This window comes from Lathyrus oleraceus, chromosome 3, assembly GCF_024323335.1.
Source record: "Lathyrus oleraceus cultivar Zhongwan6 chromosome 3, CAAS_Psat_ZW6_1.0, whole genome shotgun sequence".
NCBI classification, from domain to species: domain Eukaryota; kingdom Viridiplantae; phylum Streptophyta; class Magnoliopsida; order Fabales; family Fabaceae; genus Lathyrus; species Lathyrus oleraceus.
Window position 1 is genome coordinate 374,554,608 of NC_066581.1, and position 20,078 is coordinate 374,574,685.

The 20,078-nt window shown below is 34.1% G+C and overlaps 2 protein-coding genes across 2 annotated transcripts; one reads left to right on the forward strand and one right to left on the reverse strand.

The window, feature by feature from the left end:
- Positions 1-2,877: 2,877 nt before the first annotated feature.
- Positions 2,878-5,506, forward strand: LOC127127792 (galacturonosyltransferase 8). The gene is made up of 3 exons (XM_051057078.1): positions 2,878-3,248; positions 3,629-4,879; positions 4,965-5,506. The coding sequence occupies exons 1-3, from the start codon at positions 3,111-3,113 to the stop codon at positions 5,238-5,240; spliced, it is 1,665 nt and encodes a 554-aa protein (XP_050913035.1). The 5' UTR covers positions 2,878-3,110; the 3' UTR covers positions 5,241-5,506.
- A 7,504-nt stretch (positions 5,507-13,010) lies between these two features.
- LOC127127794 (nuclear transport factor 2) lies at positions 13,011-17,918 on the reverse strand. The gene is made up of 10 exons (XM_051057079.1): positions 17,701-17,918; positions 17,312-17,389; positions 17,078-17,215; positions 16,320-16,596; positions 15,995-16,221; positions 15,605-15,782; positions 15,391-15,512; positions 15,244-15,303; positions 14,543-14,606; positions 13,011-13,664 (listed from the first exon to the last, which is right to left on the reverse strand). Exons 2-10 carry the CDS (start codon positions 17,360-17,362, stop codon positions 13,282-13,284), a joined length of 1,500 nt encoding a protein of 499 aa, XP_050913036.1. The 5' UTR covers positions 17,363-17,389; positions 17,701-17,918; the 3' UTR covers positions 13,011-13,281.
- Positions 17,919-20,078: the final 2,160 nt, after the last annotated feature.

The window sequence follows — 20,078 nt, forward strand, 5'->3', positions numbered from 1 at the left end:
AAAAGAAAATTATCCATGTGCATTTTATATGTTTTAATTGATTAACTTAGGTGATAATCGATTAACCAACCCAAATAACGAAAGTTTGAGTTTTGACGTCACCTAGTCTATTAACAACGTATTTAACCAATTAAGAGGCATTATAAATAGGATTAATTAGGATGCTTTTAATCAATTAACCCATGTAAAATGATTTCCTAATTGATTAACAAAGCTTCTAACCAATTAAGTGCATGCTTGAAAAGGTTTTAAGAGACTTTAACAAAAGATAAAAGAGATCTGAAAATTATTTTGTGTGTGTGTGCATTGTCTTAGTACATCAAGACTTACTCTTGTTCCATTTACAAATAACTATTAAATTAAAGTGCTAAGTGCATGATCAAACGAGCTTTCACACTTTCTCACTTTCACAACTTAAAGACTTCAAGTTACTCTGCTTGATTCAACATTGTCTAGTACTTTAAGTGGAACTTGAAACATCTGATTGATGAGGCTTGAGATATATATTCTTGTTCATATTCCATCATTAGGAACCATTTGACATTTGTTATCGACTCCCCCTTTTACACTTATGACAAAAAAAAACTCTTTAAAGAGCTATCATCAATACAAAAAGTCATTTGACTTAATATTTATCATCACCAAATCTATTTGATAGTTGTCATCATCAAAACTAATTGACAATTATACATGCACAACATGTATAACCACACACAAAGAAAGATCCACTCCATTGAAAATTCCATACAAGATTACCTCTCATCAAAGAAGAAACCTCTCACACACTCTTTTCTTTTTGGTTTTAAATAAGGAAAAATTGTACAAAAAAGACCCTTCAAGAGAAAACTCCCCACCCATGTATTATACCAGAGGATATAAGAAGACATGACCCATCCCTCCTCCATATACCCTCCACAAACCAATCAAAGGGTTCTCTCTTGGAATCAAGGAGAGACACCCTTTTTCATTAGAAGAAGTAAAACAGTTTCTAAAGGATATACCACTAATGAGGGAGGAAACAACCTGATGTGTATACTTTGTAGTAAGTATATCATGACACAACCTCGACTGTCTAGAAATAAGCCTTCAACATTATTTCCCTTGTAAGGCAAGATTTACTAATTGGAGATCACAAACCCCTAAAACTCATTTTTTTCTTAGGCTTGCACACATCAAACAACTTAACCCAATAGATTTTCACTTCACATTTGGCTCCACCCATAAACCTCTTTCGGATCCTAACAATTTCAAACGTTAACAAGCATCTTCAAGAATACAAAAAGGGCAAAGAGAAAAATGGTATAAAATTAAAAGCATATAAGAAGCACCACCATACCCCCTTACCCCCCCCCCCCCTCCAAACTAACATACATGTGGTTACATAAACTAATATTCTAGGGAGAAGAGAAACTAGAGGCTCCCTAGTTGAATTAAGGTGGGGGTTGACACCCACCGGAAGACCAAGATACCTAAAAGGGAGGGAATCCCAATTACAATAAAGAAAAATCCAATTAAATCAATGATCCACATTAGTACCAATCAAGCAGCTCTTAGAAAAAATAACACGAAGACCTGAGGAAAGCTCAAAGGTAAGAAGAATGACTTTGATGGCCGAAAATTTCTCCACCGAGGTTGAGGCTTGTATAAGGGCATCGTCTGCATGTTGAATACCGGAGACCACAAAATTTAAGTTTTCCACTAAAATCCCATAAAATAAGTCAAGTTCCACCGCCATGTCAACCAACCCATTAAGACCTTCCACCACAAGAAGAAAGAGAAAAAAGGTTAAAAGGTCACCTTGCTTCAACCCCCTCTAACTACTAATTGTTTGCGCGTGCCAGCCATTAACAAGAATAAGAATATTACCACAAAACATACAAGCTCTCGTCCAGGCTCGACATCTTGAATAAAAACCAAATCTAACCAACATATACTCGAGAAAGTCTCAACCGATATAATAATATGCTTTTTCAAAATTCACCTCAAAGTTAAGGTCATTTTTCTTGGATATCTTAGATAAATTCACCAACTAATTCACCGCCACGACAATCCCATCCACCAAAAGTGTCCCCTTAAGAAAAGTTGATAGTGCGTGAGAGATTAGTTTATCCATTACTTTAGCTAACCTTGACACCAACACTTTTGCTACAAACTTATACAGAGATCCCAACAGAGAGATCGACCTAAAATCCCCCAACTAACGGGAGGATGCAGTCTTAGAGATCAAGGTCACAAAGTAAAAGGAGAAACTACGGAGAATAGTAGCTAAACTAAAGAATTGATTAAACATCAAACCTAAATCCTTCCTAAAGAGATGTTAGGATTTTTATTGTCGTCGCTCTGAGAGATCGTCATATCAATCTTAATGATATGAAAAAGAAATAAAAGGTCAATAATTTATTCAGCATGGAGCATCCGAAACACAACATCATCTAAAAGAGGACAATCAACTAAAGATTCTCGAAAGTGTTAAGTAAAAAACCACAACATCTTCAGTCTAATCTCTATCACGCCATCAATCTAATAATCATCTACCTTAAAAGCTAAAATAACGTTCTATCTTACTTCTACTCTAGATGCAGTCATGAAAATAAAACCAAAATTTACATCACCTTCCTTAAACCACCTAAACTTAAATCTTCGAAACATTTGAAAGTTTTTAATTCTAAACAAAAGACCATAAATCCATAATATCCATGGACTTCTTAATGTGAACTTGGTAATAACACTTAAAAAAACAATAGAAAATAATAGAAAATATATTTATTTATTTATTTATTACTTATACATTCACACCTCAAATTTAAAACTTGTCAAATAAGTATATACAATTACAAACTACACCCATAAATATGCACAAACTTTTTCCCATATAAAACCCACTAGTAAATAACAAGACACACTAATAATTTAAGTTAAAAAAACATAAACGCGTCTATAAAATTTCCTCTCTGCACTTGAGGAAGAAGACAGTGTTTGAGAGAGAAACAAAATCTCTGTTATTTTCCATATACATGAATTTTCAGATTTGGAGTTTGATTCAGTAAGTGTTGCTTCTTCTGAATCAACCAAACCATCACTCTCTCTGATTCACCAAAACAAAACAAAAAATGGTAAATCCTCGTTTTCCTATCTCCAGGATCCGACCCTTCAGCTTCCCCTTCACACTCATCGCTCTCTGCATTTTCCTCACTCTCTCGTTTCTTTTCACTGCCCATTCTTATTCCTCTCATCAACAGCATAACTTGGTAAGCTTTTGTTTTCACTTTCATGTCGTGAATTTCTCACACCCTTTTTGTGGTTGTGATTTTCTTGTGGTAAAGTTTGTTTATTTTTGTCTTTTTTGTTTCTGGGTTTGTTTAATTTGAGGAAAAAATTGGTGGGGTTGGGTTAGTTTTGGATCTTACTATCTAGGTTCAAGTGGGTTGGGATCTGATTCTTTCCGGAATCATTTAGGGTTTGGTGTTTGCTGATTTTTTCATAAACATTGAAAATTTTGTATGTTTGTTTTTTTCTGGAGCTAGGTTAATTTTCTGTTGTAATTGTTTGATATAGTTTATCTAGGAAAGGAAAGAGATTTGATTTGATGAAGCTGTGTTAATCTGTTGTTATGGTTTTGTTATATTAGGATTCTGATGGTGGTTCTGTGCATGGATTTGAATCGATAAGGAGATCTGTTTTAGCGTTGAAAACGGATCCCCTTAAGCCTCGGTTGGATCAGATCCGAAAGCAAGCCGATGATCATAAGTCTTTGGCTCTTACGTATGCTTCTTATGCACGAAAGCTCAAGCTTGAGAGTTCGAAGCTCGTTAGGATTTTTGCGGAACTATCACGAAACTTCTCGGATTTGATGAGCAAGCCTCAATATAGGACTCTTTTCAGCAATGATGCGATCCCGATTGATGAATCGGTAGTTCGTCAATTGGAGAAGGAAGTGAAGGAGCGGATTAAAACCACGCGCCAGGTGATTGGTGAAGCCAAGGAGTCGTTTGATAACCAACTGAAGATTCAGAAGTTGAAGGATACTATTTTTGCTGTTAACGAGCAGTTAACGAAATCAAAGAAGCAGGGTGCTTTCTCGAGTTTGATTGCTGCCAAGTCCATTCCGAAGAGTTTGCATTGTCTAACAATGAGACTGATGGAAGAGCGGATTGCTCATCCGGAAAAGTATACAGATGAAGGGAAGCCTACTCCTCCTGAAGTTGAAGATCCTAATCTTTACCACTACGCGTTGTTCTCGGACAACGTTGTGGCTGCATCTGTTGTGGTTAATTCAGCGACAAAGAACGCGAAGGAACCATGGAAACACGTGTTTCATGTTGTGACTGACAAGATGAATCTTGGAGCTATGCAAGTGATGTTCAAGTTAAAAGATTACAACGGCGCACACGTTGAAGTTAAGGCAGTTGAGGATTACAAATTCCTGAATTCTTCTTACGTGCCGGTCCTTCGACAGCTCGAGTCTGCTAACCTACAGAGGTTTTACTTTGAAAACAAGCTCGAGAATGCTACAAAGGACACAACAAATATGAAGTTCAGGAATCCAAAGTATTTATCGATATTGAACCATTTGAGATTCTACTTGCCGGAAATGTATCCGAAGTTGCATAAAGTGTTATTTTTGGACGATGACATAGTAGTTCAGAAGGACCTTACTGGTTTATGGAAGATTGACATGGATGGCAAGGTGAATGGAGCTGTAGAAACATGTTTCGGGTCATTCCATAGATATGCACAGTACATGAATTTCTCGCATCCTTTGATCAAAGCTCGATTTAATCCAAAGACTTGTGCATGGGCTTATGGAATGAATTTCTTCGATTTGGATGCTTGGAGAAGGGAAAAATGCACAGAAGAGTATCATTACTGGCAAAATCTGGTAACTCTTTTGAACTCTAATTTATATTATCGTGATTCTGGTATTCGTGTAGTATAAATAACATGATATGTTGATGCTTCTGCAGAACGAGAACCGGACACTATGGAAACTAGGGACATTACCACCCGGGCTAATCACATATTACTCAACAACGAAACCGCTAGATAAATCATGGCATGTTTTGGGACTTGGTTATAACCCAAGCATCAGCATGGATGAGATTAACAATGCAGCTGTGGTGCATTTCAATGGTAACATGAAACCATGGCTTGATATTGCAATGACTCAATTCAAACCACTTTGGTCTAAGTATGTCGATTACGAGTTAGACTTTGTTCAGTCCTGCAATTTTGGTATCTAAAAATGGTTAAGTTTCTTCGCGTGTGATGGTGATGATGTGTCGTGTACCCGCCGCAGCTGTTATTTTATGGTTATTTTTTAAAATATATATATTGCCTTATACATTTTTAGCTGAGATTCTAGTTTTGCAAGAAAAATTCTTGCTTTTTTATCTAATTGTAAAATACTTTAGTATAGTAATTAGAACATGTCTTCCTCTTATTTATTCATATTATAATGTGTAATCAATAATTGTTATGTTGAAGTTGTCATTGATCTTGAACATTACTTGATTTGAAGTTGTTTTCTTTCTCTCTTCTTCTAGGTTTTTAGGTACAGAAGCATATAGTGCATTGTAACGAATTAGTTTATATCATGTTGAATTGAGTGTGTGTGGTAAGAAGTCATATAATCCATTTATTTTGGATAGTAGAAGAGATTGGAGACTAATTCATTTCAGCATGGATAGTGCAATAAACTCAACCTTATATAGATAGATAGAAGAAATTGATCATCTTTTACTCTTATGAGGTAATTGTCATCCTTATAATGAACTCATAGCTATTAGAAAATTTAATTGCATTTAGTTAAATATAAAGTTAGTTTTTTTATAATAGTAACTAACTTTTTTTAATTGCTATTAGAAAATTAGTTTTTTTTAATAATAATAAATAATTAATTGTAAAAAGTATATTATTATTATTATTATTAAAATCAAATCAATAAAATATTTTTCTTAAAAATCAAATGCAATTTAAATATTACATACTAAAATAGTATTTTGTTGTTGGTGTAAGTTTTCTAGATCATTATTTTTATTAAAATTTGATGAATTATCCATTAATAATAATAAAGTAGAATATGAAACTAGTACAGATCCAAGATGTAGAATATGGTACTTTATTATCGTTTAAATGTTTTATGCAATGTTGGAACAAAATTGTTCACATTCCTTAGGTTTTGATGATAACAACTTATTTAAAAAACAATTAGGTATATTAACATATGTTCAAGTGTGCATGATCATGAAGCTTAAATTCATCTCAGATTTAACCCTGCTAAAAGTATTTGTTGACAAGCTAAATGTCTCAGATTCTGATGGATCAGACTTTGAACGTGGTGTTTCAGCTTCTGAAGGTTCAAACTCTGATCATGGATTCGTGCCTCTGGTGACAGCTCTGACTCTGGAGACCTCAACTTCAAGAGTTCAGCCTCTGCTTCGTACTTTGTCCCTATAGCAGACCTATCTTGTCAACACCAGACTTATGAAAAAAATTCAATTATGTCCCATAGTGCAAGGCTCAAGAAAAACTTATATGACTTCTCTTGTTCTCCCCCTCGCATGGTTTATACCTAGTATGATAAAGATGCAGTGGACTATATTATTAATCGTTGGTTGAAGATCTTAACATGATTCATCTTCCAATGCCTCTATCTTGGAGTTGTTGCATTTCAAATGATCACATGTGCAAACAACTTTCCAACAACTCGTTTTTTGCCTCTATAAAAGGGAGTTGAAGTTTTGAAGGAAGGTTAACAACTACTACACAATCTAACAGAACGCATTGAGTACAAACTTTGAGCTAAAGTTTCATCTGCTTATTTGCACAATCTCTTAAGATTTCTTATCTTTGTATATCTTAAAAATATTAAGTGTTAAGTATCATTGTGTTTGTTGTAACATTTATATATTTATGATTGAACATCACAGTATAGTTGTAATCATTTCTACTAAATTGTTTGTTTAACATAGAGGAAGTCTCTTGCAAGGTTGTTTGAGCAATGAAGTCTCTTACTTGTGTGTTTGAGCAACGATGTCTCTTTCTGGTGTGATTGAGCAGAAGTCTCTTGCAGGATTGCTTAAGCGGAATTCTCTTTTTTGTTTGATTAAGCAGTTGAAGTCTCTTTCTAGTTTGATTGAGCAAAGTTGTAATCAGTTTGATTATAGTGAAAATTTCTTGTTGGACAATGGGATTGAACTATTATCAATTTAGGAGAGGAACCAAGATAAACTTTGTGTGTGCTTTACTCTTGCTTTTGATTGTTTATTATTCCGCTGCAAATTAAATCTATGTTCAGACACTGAACTTTCTCAGATTATGAGGCTAGTTTATCAGAAGTTCAAAAATAATTAACACACACATTTCAACCCCCACCCCTTCTTGTGTATTTTTCTCACCTTTAATTGGTATCAGAGTCTGGTTTCTACTATAACACTTAACAATGGTGCAAAAAAGATCTTGAGAAAAATACATCATTCATCATGATTGATGGTGGTACTCCTCGTGGTAATAATAACCATGATCAAAGTACATCTGGTCAAAATAACTATATTGATAGACCACCAACATTCAGTGGAGACTCTACTGAATTTGAATGGTGGAAAAGTAAGATGTACACTCACATCATTGGTCTGGATGATGAGTTATGTGATATCTTGGAAGATGGCATTGACATTCAATTCAATGGTGTTGGAATGGTTTCTAACAGAAAGTCTCTCACTCCTGCTCAGAAAAAGATATACAGAGAACATCATAGAGTGAGAGGCATTCTTGTTGATGCCTTGCCTAATTCTGAGTACATAAAGATTATTGATAAGTCAACAGTCAAAACTATCTTTAAATCTTTATGTGTTACCTATGAAGGTAATCAACAAGTTCAAGAAGTTAAAGCAAATCTTCTGGTTCAACAATATAAGTAGTTCAGAATGAAAGATGATGAGAACATTGAAACTATGTTCTTAAGATTTCAAGTTCCTATGTCTGGACTTCAAGTCTTAAACAAGAGTTACACTACATCGGATCATGTCAAGAAGACTCTTAGGAGTCTTCCTGCCAAATACAGACCCTAAGTTACAGTCATTCTAGAGGCTAAAGACTTAAACGCATTACGTCTAGAAAGTCTTGTTAGCAATCTCCAAAGCCATGATATGGAGCTAAATGGAGATGAGTCTGTAAAGCAATTTAAAACATTGGCTTTAAATTCTGTTGGGAGGACAGAGAAATCTTCTCATACTAGGGAGCATAAAAAAACCACGCATGATGAAGCTTCTGATGAAGAATTTGATGATGAGGAAATGGCTTTCATCGTCAAAAGATTTCAACACTTGGCCAAGAAGAATAACAGATTCTCTGGTAGAAGCGGTGACTTCAAAGGGTCAAGCTCTAGAAGTTATAAAGATGATCAAAAGGGTTGCTTCAACTGCAAGAAGCCTGGTAATTTCATTGCTAATTGTCTTGATCTTCAAACGGACAAGAACAAAAAGGAAAGCTTCCAGAGGAACAACTTCATAAGCAAGTTCAAGAAAAGTATCATGGAAACATGGAAAGAACTTGACAATAAAGAAGAAGATGATAAAGAATAGGTCAATCTTGCTTTGGTGGTCTCAACACTTACATACTCATAATCAGAAGTTGGTTCTGACTCTGATTCAGAGGATACATAAGAGGTATTTTCTAAACTCTTTAAATCTGATTTAATTACTATGTGTCAAGATCCTACGGAAAGATGTTAGTAGAAAGCCAGGCATATGAAAATTTTAAAGAAGCAATATGGTCTTGTAAGAGATGAACTAAATTTCTCTAAAGACAAAATTGAAAAACTTGAAAGGGATCAAATTTCTTTAATAAAAGAAATGTCTGACAAACCTCTTGATAGGTATGAATCAGCTCTTCAAGAGTTTGTCAGATATGGCTTCAATAGAACCAAACTTACATCCATGGTCTATGGTGTAAGTAAGAGCAAAGGAAAAGGTCTTGATTTTCATCAAAAACCTGATAATCCAAGGACTAAAATCTTGGTGAAACCATCAGATCCTTCATCTTCAAGCACTGCTCAAAGAAATGTTAAACATAATAACATAATATTTTCAACAATTTCAAATCTCAAAAGATGAGAATTAGATCCAGACGAAAATGGAAAAAGAATGAGGTAAAAGATCAAATAAATTTATATGCAAAACACTCAAAACGTATTCAAAATCCTTTTTAAAATGAGAGAACAAGTGTGTTATGAAAATTTCAAATCATTAGTGAAAGTGTATATTTTCCAACATTGTGAGAGGTTTTAAATAAAAAACTTTTATATGTGCTGAAGATCTAGCACAAAAATTAGTGAAATGATGTTTGACTTGAGTCATAAGCAAGATTTATGATTCGAGTCCAAAGATCCGGTGATTTTAATCAAGAGCCAAGAACATATAAGAACCCATTTGTATGATTCGAGTCAACAATTCTGTGATTCAAATCACATGATTCGAGTCATGAAAATAGTGATTCAAATCAGAGTTCCATAAGCAAAACCAAGGAAATTCCAGTTTAGTGTGATTTGAATCAAGCAATCTTATGATTCAAATTAAAGTGTTGTGATTCGAACCAAGGATGTTGTGATTTGAATCATGAAAACTTGAAAATAATTCATGAGCTCTTTGTAATCCTGATTCAAGTCAATGTAACAGTGTGATTCAAATCAAACCTCTAAAAATCTCAATTTTTGCAAAATGTAAAGTGTTTTTGAGATTCTAACATTGTCATGTCTTGAACCATTCTCAAATATAGTTCTTGATCCCGAAATTTAATAAATTGACTTGAAATATATTGTTTAAACTATAATGAGACAATTTGGTTTATGCATGCATAAAAACACATTTAAAAGTTAACCCTGAGATGTGAAATCAGTGTGGAGACTAAATAATTATATAAACAAAACCAAAGGCTAAAAAAACAAGCAATCAAAATATTAAATTCATGAGGTATTGACATTGCTACTTCAGCCTTCCCTTTTTTATGTTTGAAAAGCTTACAATTGGAATTGATTCGACTTTAAGCAGAAGCAAAATGTGATCAATGTTTTCCTCCTTTTACTTGTATTTCTCCTAAAACATTGCACAAAAGCACGAATAACATAAAACGCATAATTGAAGAAATAACAAATTAGTATGGGAAAATAAGGGAAGAGCTATGAGAAAAAGAAAGGACTGAGTGAAAATAATTGAAGAGTATAAGTGAAAAAGGTTTTGGGAAATTTTATTTTATTTATAATACAAAAATCTTATAATTTTGAAGAACTCAAATATTATATTAAAAAAGGAATTTGAAGGGTTTAAATAAATTATTTAGTCATAATATATATTATTATAATTTTCTAAAAATAAAAACAAACATAACACATATTTTTAGAATATTTTTTAAAAATAATCAATTTTTAAAAAAAAAATCGAAAATAATCAATAATTCAAAAAAAAAACCAAAATAATCAGTTTTAGAAGAGGATGCACCAGATGAATTGACGCACCCCTTAAGCATGAGGAGGAGGCGCCAATAGCATTGGTGCATGCATTGGACTCCTAATGAGGAGGCGCCAATGTTATTGACCCTCATGAGGAGGGGCCAATGCTCCTGGCGCCTAAGTGCAATGGATGGTATATGCGTCAATTCATCTGACACATACACCCCTTGTATTTTTTTTAATTTTAATTTTGTTTATTTAATAAATAAAAAATAGTAATGGAAAAAAAATTATTGATGTTGTAATAATTGGTTACATTGGACTGACAATAAACTAATGACCGACACGATTATAACATTCCTTTGTTCCACATCCAGGTGTGTTAGTTTGTCTCCGAGGTCTCTCACGATTTTCTTGAGGTGTTTGAGGTCTTTGTGTGCTGACTTGATCGAGCGATGGCTGGTGGGAAGGTCCTGCGGAAGTTCCAGCGGCATTTGACAAATGTGTCATCATTTGTTCAAAATATCCTTAGGGGTTCTGACCAACGATGCTTCCGTAATGGAGTTCGGTGCCCATGTCATCGTAGTTAGGTCGTTGGGGTTGGGTGGATTGGGGACGGTATAGTTGCCCAAATTGGGTCATTTATTCATTTTGGAAACGAAGCAATGCTTCTTGGGACGTACTATAGTTAAATAATGGTTGGGTGTTATGTTGATGGGATGTTTGGGTGGTCATTGGTGGAGGCTACGATGAAGTGACCCATATGAATCATCTGGGCCATAGACGGTTGTAGTTGCAGAGTTTGATTCTTGGTATTATGTTTGGGTGGGTGGTATGAATGGATTGCGACGTTGGATGGTTGGTTGTTGGGTGGATGGCATGAACGGGTTGTGAGGTTGGGTGTTTGGTTGTTGTGTGTATGTGGTAGGTTGATGTTGTGTGGTTGGTTGTTGGGTTTGGATGGGTTCACATTGGTGTTGGATGGAGAATTGTTGAGGGGCGTACGATGACGAAGCAAGTTGGCGTGGATCCATCAAATATTGTGGCTCATATACAAATTGTTGAGTTGTTACCGACCTAAACCATGTCATATATTGTTCAGTCGGTCTTCCACCATGGATGACTTGTTCGTTTAAGATGTGTTGTCGTCGATTCCTCCATTGACGACACATCTCTTTTGCAAAGTCTCTCTAGTCAGAATAATCTCATTGTGCATCAACCATTTTTTGATGTCAATTCCCCAAACACGTGGGAGATTCTAGAATCTGTTGTAGCATGTCGAACTGCAGTTTAACCGGGTCACTCTGGTGCATTTCCACCGTAGTGAATCGGATAATCGGTGTCTTCGTTGTCCAAACTGCAGCATCGTCATGGTTCACATTATGATCAAGACCCAGATATGGCCTCCAGATAAACTGTAAAACAATACGAAACGATTAGATGAAAAATAATTTGATAAGTATTTTTATATTAAAATATAGTTGTGTAGGAGTATTACATCGTCATGTCCAATGTGGTCCAATAAATTGCGATAGACTACAATAGCGTGTTTCAGACACCTATTGTAGTTCATCCCCCTTACTGACCACCTTAGATAAAAAAAAGTAAAAAATATTATTTACAGTTAATTATAATATAAAATATAATTAACTAAATGGTAAAGTGTGAATCTTACTTGATTGCAAAGAGGAACACGAATGGACGCTCTTTTATTGGGGTGAGCGACGACATTCTTGACCAACCCAAGCATGTAGCAAATACGCACATGAAAAAAAAATACATGTATTCTTTTTTGCAGTTTTACACATTGCACTATATAGATGGGGCAACACAGTTGAACCCCAACTGCATGTAACAAATGATTTTGAGTGAAATACATTGGATCCAAGGCGTGGTATTTATGGAGACTGAACATCAAATGTACATGCATGCAGGCGCCAGAAAGATTTGCGTCCACATGACAGGACATGCAGGCGCCAGAGGGATTGGCATCCACACTGTAAATTACACTAAGGCACCAGGAGCATTGGCGTTTCCTCATGAGGGTCAATGCATGTGTCAATAGCATTGACGCCTCCTCGTGAGGAGCCCAATGCATGCGTCAATGCTATTGGCGCCTCCTCTTCATGCTTTGGGGGTGCATCAATTCATCTGGGACACCCTATTGTAAAACTGATTATTTTGGAAAAAAAATTAAATTATTGATTATTTTCAAAAAAAAATTGAAAAAACTTATTATTTTAAAAAAAAATCCATATTTTTACAAACAACCTATTACAACTTTTTATAATTAAAATTATAAAATAACATTTCCTCTCACCTTTCATTATCACAACCACCCTATAATTTCAATTAAAAATGTATAAATTTAAATTTATCTCTCTCCGAATATGGATTTAGATTCGTTTCCATAAAAGTATTCATGATGAGGAAGTGAAATTAAGGTCACCGAACTTGTGTTTAAAATACCAGTTGAGGAAAGAAATATCAGATGAAACACTAGCTAGAGTCATATAAAAGTCACGGTAGCAAACATCTCAAGCCACGACTACCAAATACCAGAATATATCAAAAAATGATACCCCAAATATATATATTTTCATAAAAACTGGGGAAGCACAAAAACTACCGTTAGACTCATTATATAATGAATAGAAACTGAAAACTACCTTTTCCCAAGACCACCAATATCAGGAAAATGACCTAAAAAGGGGACTTTGTAAACTTAACTCATCTAAAAAAGGTTTGCTATTTAATTCTTTCTAGTTCCAAATGCTTCAGTTAATGCAAATTGTAATAAACTATCAATCAGTCAGACTCTTAGATGCATAGCTTCCTCAAGCAGAGGCAGGAACACGTTGAGCACCAGTAGGTTTGGGTGCCGAGTTAACAGAAGAACCACCAGCACGATTCATGCGGCCACCATTGGTTCCCATATGGTCGTTTCTCTGATACACATCACCTCCACGGCTTGAAAATCCTCCCCGGTTACCATTCCTATATCCATATTCCCCTCTTCCGTTAAAGTCTCCACGTCCATTGAAGTCTCCACGACCGTTGAAGTCTCCACGACCGTTGTAGTCTCCGTGGCCGTTAATGTCTCCGCGACCGTTGAAGTCTCCACGTCCAAAACTTCGGCTATTTCCATAGTTTCCTCGTCCTCTTGCTCCCTCACCCCTGAATCCAGGTGTCCTTCCAGTCGAGAATCGCCCTCTATAACCTGAACAGAGAACGCAAACAGCTCACTTCGTGCAATATAATCAGCAAGACTAAGTAGAAGAGTCCATTTTTATGTCAAAAGTTCAGCAATCATGGACCTCCCAAATGATATCTTTCTTGGAAGTAAATGCAAAACAATAATACTAAAGAAGCCCTTGTAAAAAAATTTAAAGAAAAGTAACAGAGTAATATATTAATCATGTTAAAATAAGTAAATGTTGAGTAGAACTGTACGGTAATAATTAAATAAAGTTTATTACAAGGCCACACACCAATGTAGAACCTACAAAATTAAAATAAATAAATAAAATTGTCGCAACATAGTAGGAAAACAGAAACTTGTAATAAAAAAATATCATGTTGCAATATGCTTTTTTGTAACTGAGCTCTAATCCATGTGCAAAAGATAAACGACTAATCATTACTAGGCATTTGTATCCTTCTTTCAACACACCAGATATTGTGTGCAGGGATTTGAAAAACTAAAAATTAGAAATAATATGAATAACCATCTAAAAGCATCTAAATCATTATCTTCCATGATTCAAATTAACAACTAATCATTAAGCAAAAGGTAAACAAACGCTTAACATAACACAACCAAGCGATAAACACGTTTTCATTTAGGTTATCATCTCCATAATGTCTTTGGATGTTACCCTATAATCATGAAACATAGTGGACACCAATTCATTGAAGGTTTTTAATTAATGCTCGAATATAGTTCAATGTGCAGAGAGAAATCTCTTCACAAATCATGGCATCCATACACATAACAGGTTATACATACACAAACCCCACAAATTCCATAGCTATTATGTGCAGAAACATAAATTTTGAACCTTGAAGTGAACTGAACCAACACTAAAAAGCACTTGCCTCGATTAGTTGATCTCTTTTCCTCAACAATAACGTAACGGCCACTGATCTGAACTGGTGAAACCTGAAATGCCGACAAAAAGCATTGCCAATGAAATAAATAATAAAAATATTTAGTGCAATTATAGACCAAGACAAATCAGAAGATTGGACATAACAATTCCAAAAAACAGATAAAAAAACAAGTATAAAATGGCAAAACTAAAAGTAGAATTCAACGATCTACAGCCTTCAAGACAACATAATCCAGTAGTAACAAACAGGACTTAGAAAGTTAGCAACGAAACATGAAAATCAAGAGACAAACACAGTGAGAGCATAGTGGAGCAAGCTTTATATTTCAGTTGCTCCCTACAAATACCACATGCAAATGACAAGAAACGATATCCACAACTCAGAAACATTAGAAATTTACAACAAACATATTCGTTAACAAGCAATGAGGAACAACTCAATTGCAGTGAAGAACAAGTTGGTGAAAGAGCAGATTGGGCAAGTGGATTTCTACCGGAAAAAAGCCTACCCTATTAAGTGAATGCAAGCAAGAAAACAAATACAAGGGAACCAAATACAACTAGCTGATTGGCATCAATGCACTGAAGAACATAATGATTTTGATTTTGATTTTGAATTAGAAATTGGCTATGCAAATCATGTTTGACTATGGAATTCCTGAAGATAAAGTAACATCTGATAAATACCTCGACTGCCTTGTGCACAGCACTTTCCACTTCAAACTCCACAAAGCCAAAGGAAAAACCCTGACAAATCCATTGAAATGCCAAAAAAAAGGTATTATTAGCTAGCAGCCAACACTTCAAAAAACAAGGAATTACCAAGTGATATACCTTTTGCGTCCTAACTTGGATACCACCACTTTTAATAGGGCCAAACTTCTTGAACTCATTCTCGAGAAGTGCAGGCGTAGCATTTCCAGGCAGCCCTTTCACATAAATTGAATAGCCCTCAACTGTCAAAAGGTGAGAAATTTAATACATCAATACATATCGCTACAACAAATGCTTTGAAATTTGAACTAGAGTTGGATATGGTGCATCAGACCTTCAGTTTCTTGATTGTTTCCACCTTCGTTGGTGTTTATACTAGATCCATTTGTTTCTGGCCCACTGAATGGTGGAGGTGCAGTGGTGCTCTGCTGTTCTTGAATCTTACGGACAGATTTCACAGAAACAGCTGTCACTATGGAGGATGGTACTCCACCCTCTTTCATTACCTTAACCTAGAACAGATACACCAGTTACATTGAAAAATAATAAGTAACAGATGCAATTATTACTCTTCTAAAAAAGACACAAAAGTATCATTCTTGGTAAATTTTCAGCATTTCAACCAGTGGTAAAATAATATAAAAAGTGGCCTTTACAGTGGTCAGTCAATAAGAGTCTAGAAAGGGATGGAAAGGAAGAGGGTATTTTTAGATTGAAAGCATACAATAGAGGCATATGACTTCTTTGGTACTTCTTCAATTTGGGATGCCAATCCAGATATCATCTGTGAATCATCAGGAATTTCATCAAGAACTTCAGCAACAGGAACTTCCTCTTCTTCAACAGACACTTGCTCATTTTCAGGATTGTAGACTTCTTCCCCAACACCATCCTCAACAGTCACAGATATTTGCTCTGGAACTTGCGCCTCTAGCACAGGTGGTTCTGACACTGAAAGAAGGTTGAAGATACAGGCAACTTGAATAAACAGACAAAGGGAACAAAACACACTTAACTGAATCACATTTTATGCATCGTATTACTATTACCATTGTCAGTAGAAGTAGGTGATACAATTACATGATCAGACTCTTCTATTCCATTTTCATCAACATATCTGAAAACATCATTCAAAACAAAGTAGCCTTTCTCTTGAGGAGCAAGGAAGAAACTTTGAGTAAATTTCTGTTTAATATCATCCTTTCCCGTCATAAACCCCGTCACCAAGACAATCACTCCCCCACCATAGGACTCTTGTGCATCCACAGATATAATCTCTGCATTCAGCTCACTATAACCCAATGATAGTATCTTCTTGTCAATTTCCTGCTTGGTAAAATGAAATAGAATACGTTACAATTATAAATATTAAGTAATTTATTCATATTCAACCAATTCTAATATTGTGTGTATTACCTAAAAATATAAGTTAACAAATGGACTTTGGATGATCATCAATAGAAACAGAAAAACAAATGGAAAGAAATTTAAAAAGCATCATAAAGTAATTAGGTAGACATTTTGGGTCTGATCTTACAGCATATTTTCAATACATATATAAAGCAATGTTGGAGCCTGGAGGTATGAAATAAACAAGAAATTACAGTAATGCACATGGGAAGTGAAGTAAAAGCCAGGAGTATTACAAATTAGTACCAAACAATGCCAACCGAGATATTATATAAACCAATCAGAGATATGAATACAAGTATATATAAAAACGCACAAAACGAAACAGGGGTACACATGATGTAGAACGGACAACAGATACATATATATTATATGTATAGATGATGAGGGAACTCACAGTCATAGTGGTAGTGATGCTCATTATCCCATTTGGTTCAGGACGACCAAGCTTACTGACTTCTTGGTAAAACCTATGCACCAGCTGAGGGCTTTCATGCAACATATGATAGTACTGATCAACAAAGGCATGACCAACCTAACCCAAAGTTACATTTTTCAAAATAATCAGCTACGCGAAGATTAACAAAAAGCGAGTATCAAAAACAAACAAAAAAATGTAGGTAATACATACAACATCAGGTGCCGGAGTTTTGGTTGGAGCTAGCTGCTCTGATGTTGCCATTGCAATGGAGTCAAAAAGCCAACACAACTGCCAAATGAAAACCGTAATTCATATTAATCAATACTTAACTTTAGGTTAAATACAAAAACAAAACAAAAAGTATCCAAAGTGTTCTACTTATACTATTTGATCCAACAATTAGAAGAGTGACACTTTCCGAACTGAAATTTCACGTTTCATCAAAAACCCTAACTTAAACAAAATCTCTAAACTCAGCATAACAAATACAAAACTTCGATTTGAGTTGCAATGTTAACACAAAAAAATTTACTATAAAAAGAAAAATCAAAATTGCGAAGAGAAGTTGAATCGATTGAGTGTGCGCGATAGAGATATACCTGATAGGAGAAAGGGTGGTGAAAGGGAATTGAGGGGAGCGAGTAGAGGAAGCGTCTTTTCAGCTCTCTCTCCCTCTCTGCGGAGGGGGTTTGCTAGGGTTTGGGGTTGGATCTTACAGAGGAGCGAGAAAGAAAAACTGTGCGATTTAGAGAGAGAATACGAATAGAAAACTCTTAGAATTCGAGCGGGTTTTATAGCGATCAATATAAAAATATTAAAGATGGTGAAAAAACTATAAAAAATACTTTATATGATTTTATATTCACTTTTGCCCTCAAAATAATTGGCTTAAATTAAAATCACTTTATAACTTCTATATATGATGAAGTCAATATTCTAAAATAGTATATTTAGGATGTGCAAATGGATAAAAAAAAATCAATTACATCGATAATTTAAATTAAATTAAATTAGAAAAATAAATTTATTGTTTTTAGTTTGATTTTAAAATCGAATTGAACTAATGAATGTCGATGTGATTTTTTTTTTTTTCGGTTTTAATTTTTAAGAACCACCAAACGGATGAATCGAACCAATGACTATAATTACATTCTAAATTTTTTATTTCACTCATCATTAAGTCGAACTCTTATATTGGTCCAATAATTTTTCATATTTGTTTATATTTTCTTCTTTCAACAAAACACTCATCTAGAACCAAACTCCAAAAAATAGAAAGTAGAAATCATAAGTTACAAAAATTTGATTTCACTGAATTGTTGCTCTCGGCGCCAACCACCATTGTTGCTCTTTCTATTATCGTTCTGGTATGTTATGATCGTCTTCTTCGTATTCAAGTTCTCTTCGTTAGTTTTTATATTTTTTTAACCTTTTTTGTTTTTTATTCTTCAACAAAATTTATTTTAGTCTTATTACAAAATAGTTTTGATGTGCGTTTAAGAGGTGAAACATATTTATTTATGTGTATTGAAAATTTTTGATGTTATTGTTGTGTTTTATTTGTTAAGCTTTCAAATCTCTTCCCAGACGTCTGATGCTAAGTGATAACTTGTATATTTGATAGTGAACTTATTTCATAATGCAATTGAAATCATGTCACACTTTCGTATGGATTAAAATAACTTGTAATTTTTTTTTAAAAATAAAGCATAAAATAAATTACATGAAATGTATTATTTAAAAAATAATAGCATAAAATACACTAAAAAAATACGATAATGGAGAATACACTGATGAATATAATATTTGAAAAAATAAATTGTAAATCGATCAACGGAACAAAATCAAAGCAAACCTAACTAAGTCAGTTAGTTTGGTTTGATTCCATTTTTGAAAAATACTAAAAACCAAACCGATGGAGATATCGGATCCATTTGTTTTGGCTTTTTTTTAAATGGTTTTTAGTGTAACATAATTTTGCATAAAAACAATTTAAAAAAATTGTTTCATAAAAGCTTCAAATGAAAATTTTGTTTTAATTTATTCTTAAAATGTTATTATAGACATTTTCATCATTTTATTGAAAAAAAAAATTGGATATCAAAATTTTAAAAAATAACTTAATTTTGAAGCTAGTTTTAAATAATTTTTCATAAAAATTATTTTTGTGATACAAGTTTTTTTTAAATTGCGATTTCGACTATGTTTTGATCTTTAATATTATATTTATATGTTATAGAATGTCAAAATTAGTCTTTTAATTTAGAAAAAATAAATATAAAAAAAACTTGTAATATTTTGAAAAACGGTTTTATAAAATTCATTTTTGAAAATACAAAGAAAAAATCTATTTTTTTTTAAAGTTAAAACAAATAGGATCATCATCGGTTTGGACTTTTTTTAATCAAAAATCGGTCCAAACATAACTGATCACACCCCTATTCATACTCTTCATATGCTTCTAAATATGGGTGTTCAAAACCAAACCAACCCAATAGAAAATCGCAAACCAAACCAACCCGAAACCGCAAAAAACCGCATTTGGTTCGGATGCGTTTGGGTCATTTTTTAACAAAACCGCACGGTTTGGTTTGGTTTGCGGTTTGTATTTTGCAAACCGAACTAAACCAAACCAAACCGCATTATGTTACCATCTAAACTTCACTTATCCCACATCCAATCCAAAACTCAAACCTAGTATGTCTTAACCTTACAATTACAAACGATTTTCTCTTACTCACACTTAGGGTTTCAATTTCAACCTTCTTAAATCTCTCCTAGTAGTACCGCACATTCTTTTCGCCTTCTTTGCCATGTACATTTCACCTTTTCTACTCTAATATGTCCTCTCTTATGTTCTTTCTTTTTTATATTTTATATTATTGTTTTATCTTCTAATTACATTTTTATCGCACATTTCTTCTCAATCTCGCATCTCTTATGTGTTTTTTTCATCTTCTCTAATCTCTTTTCTCAT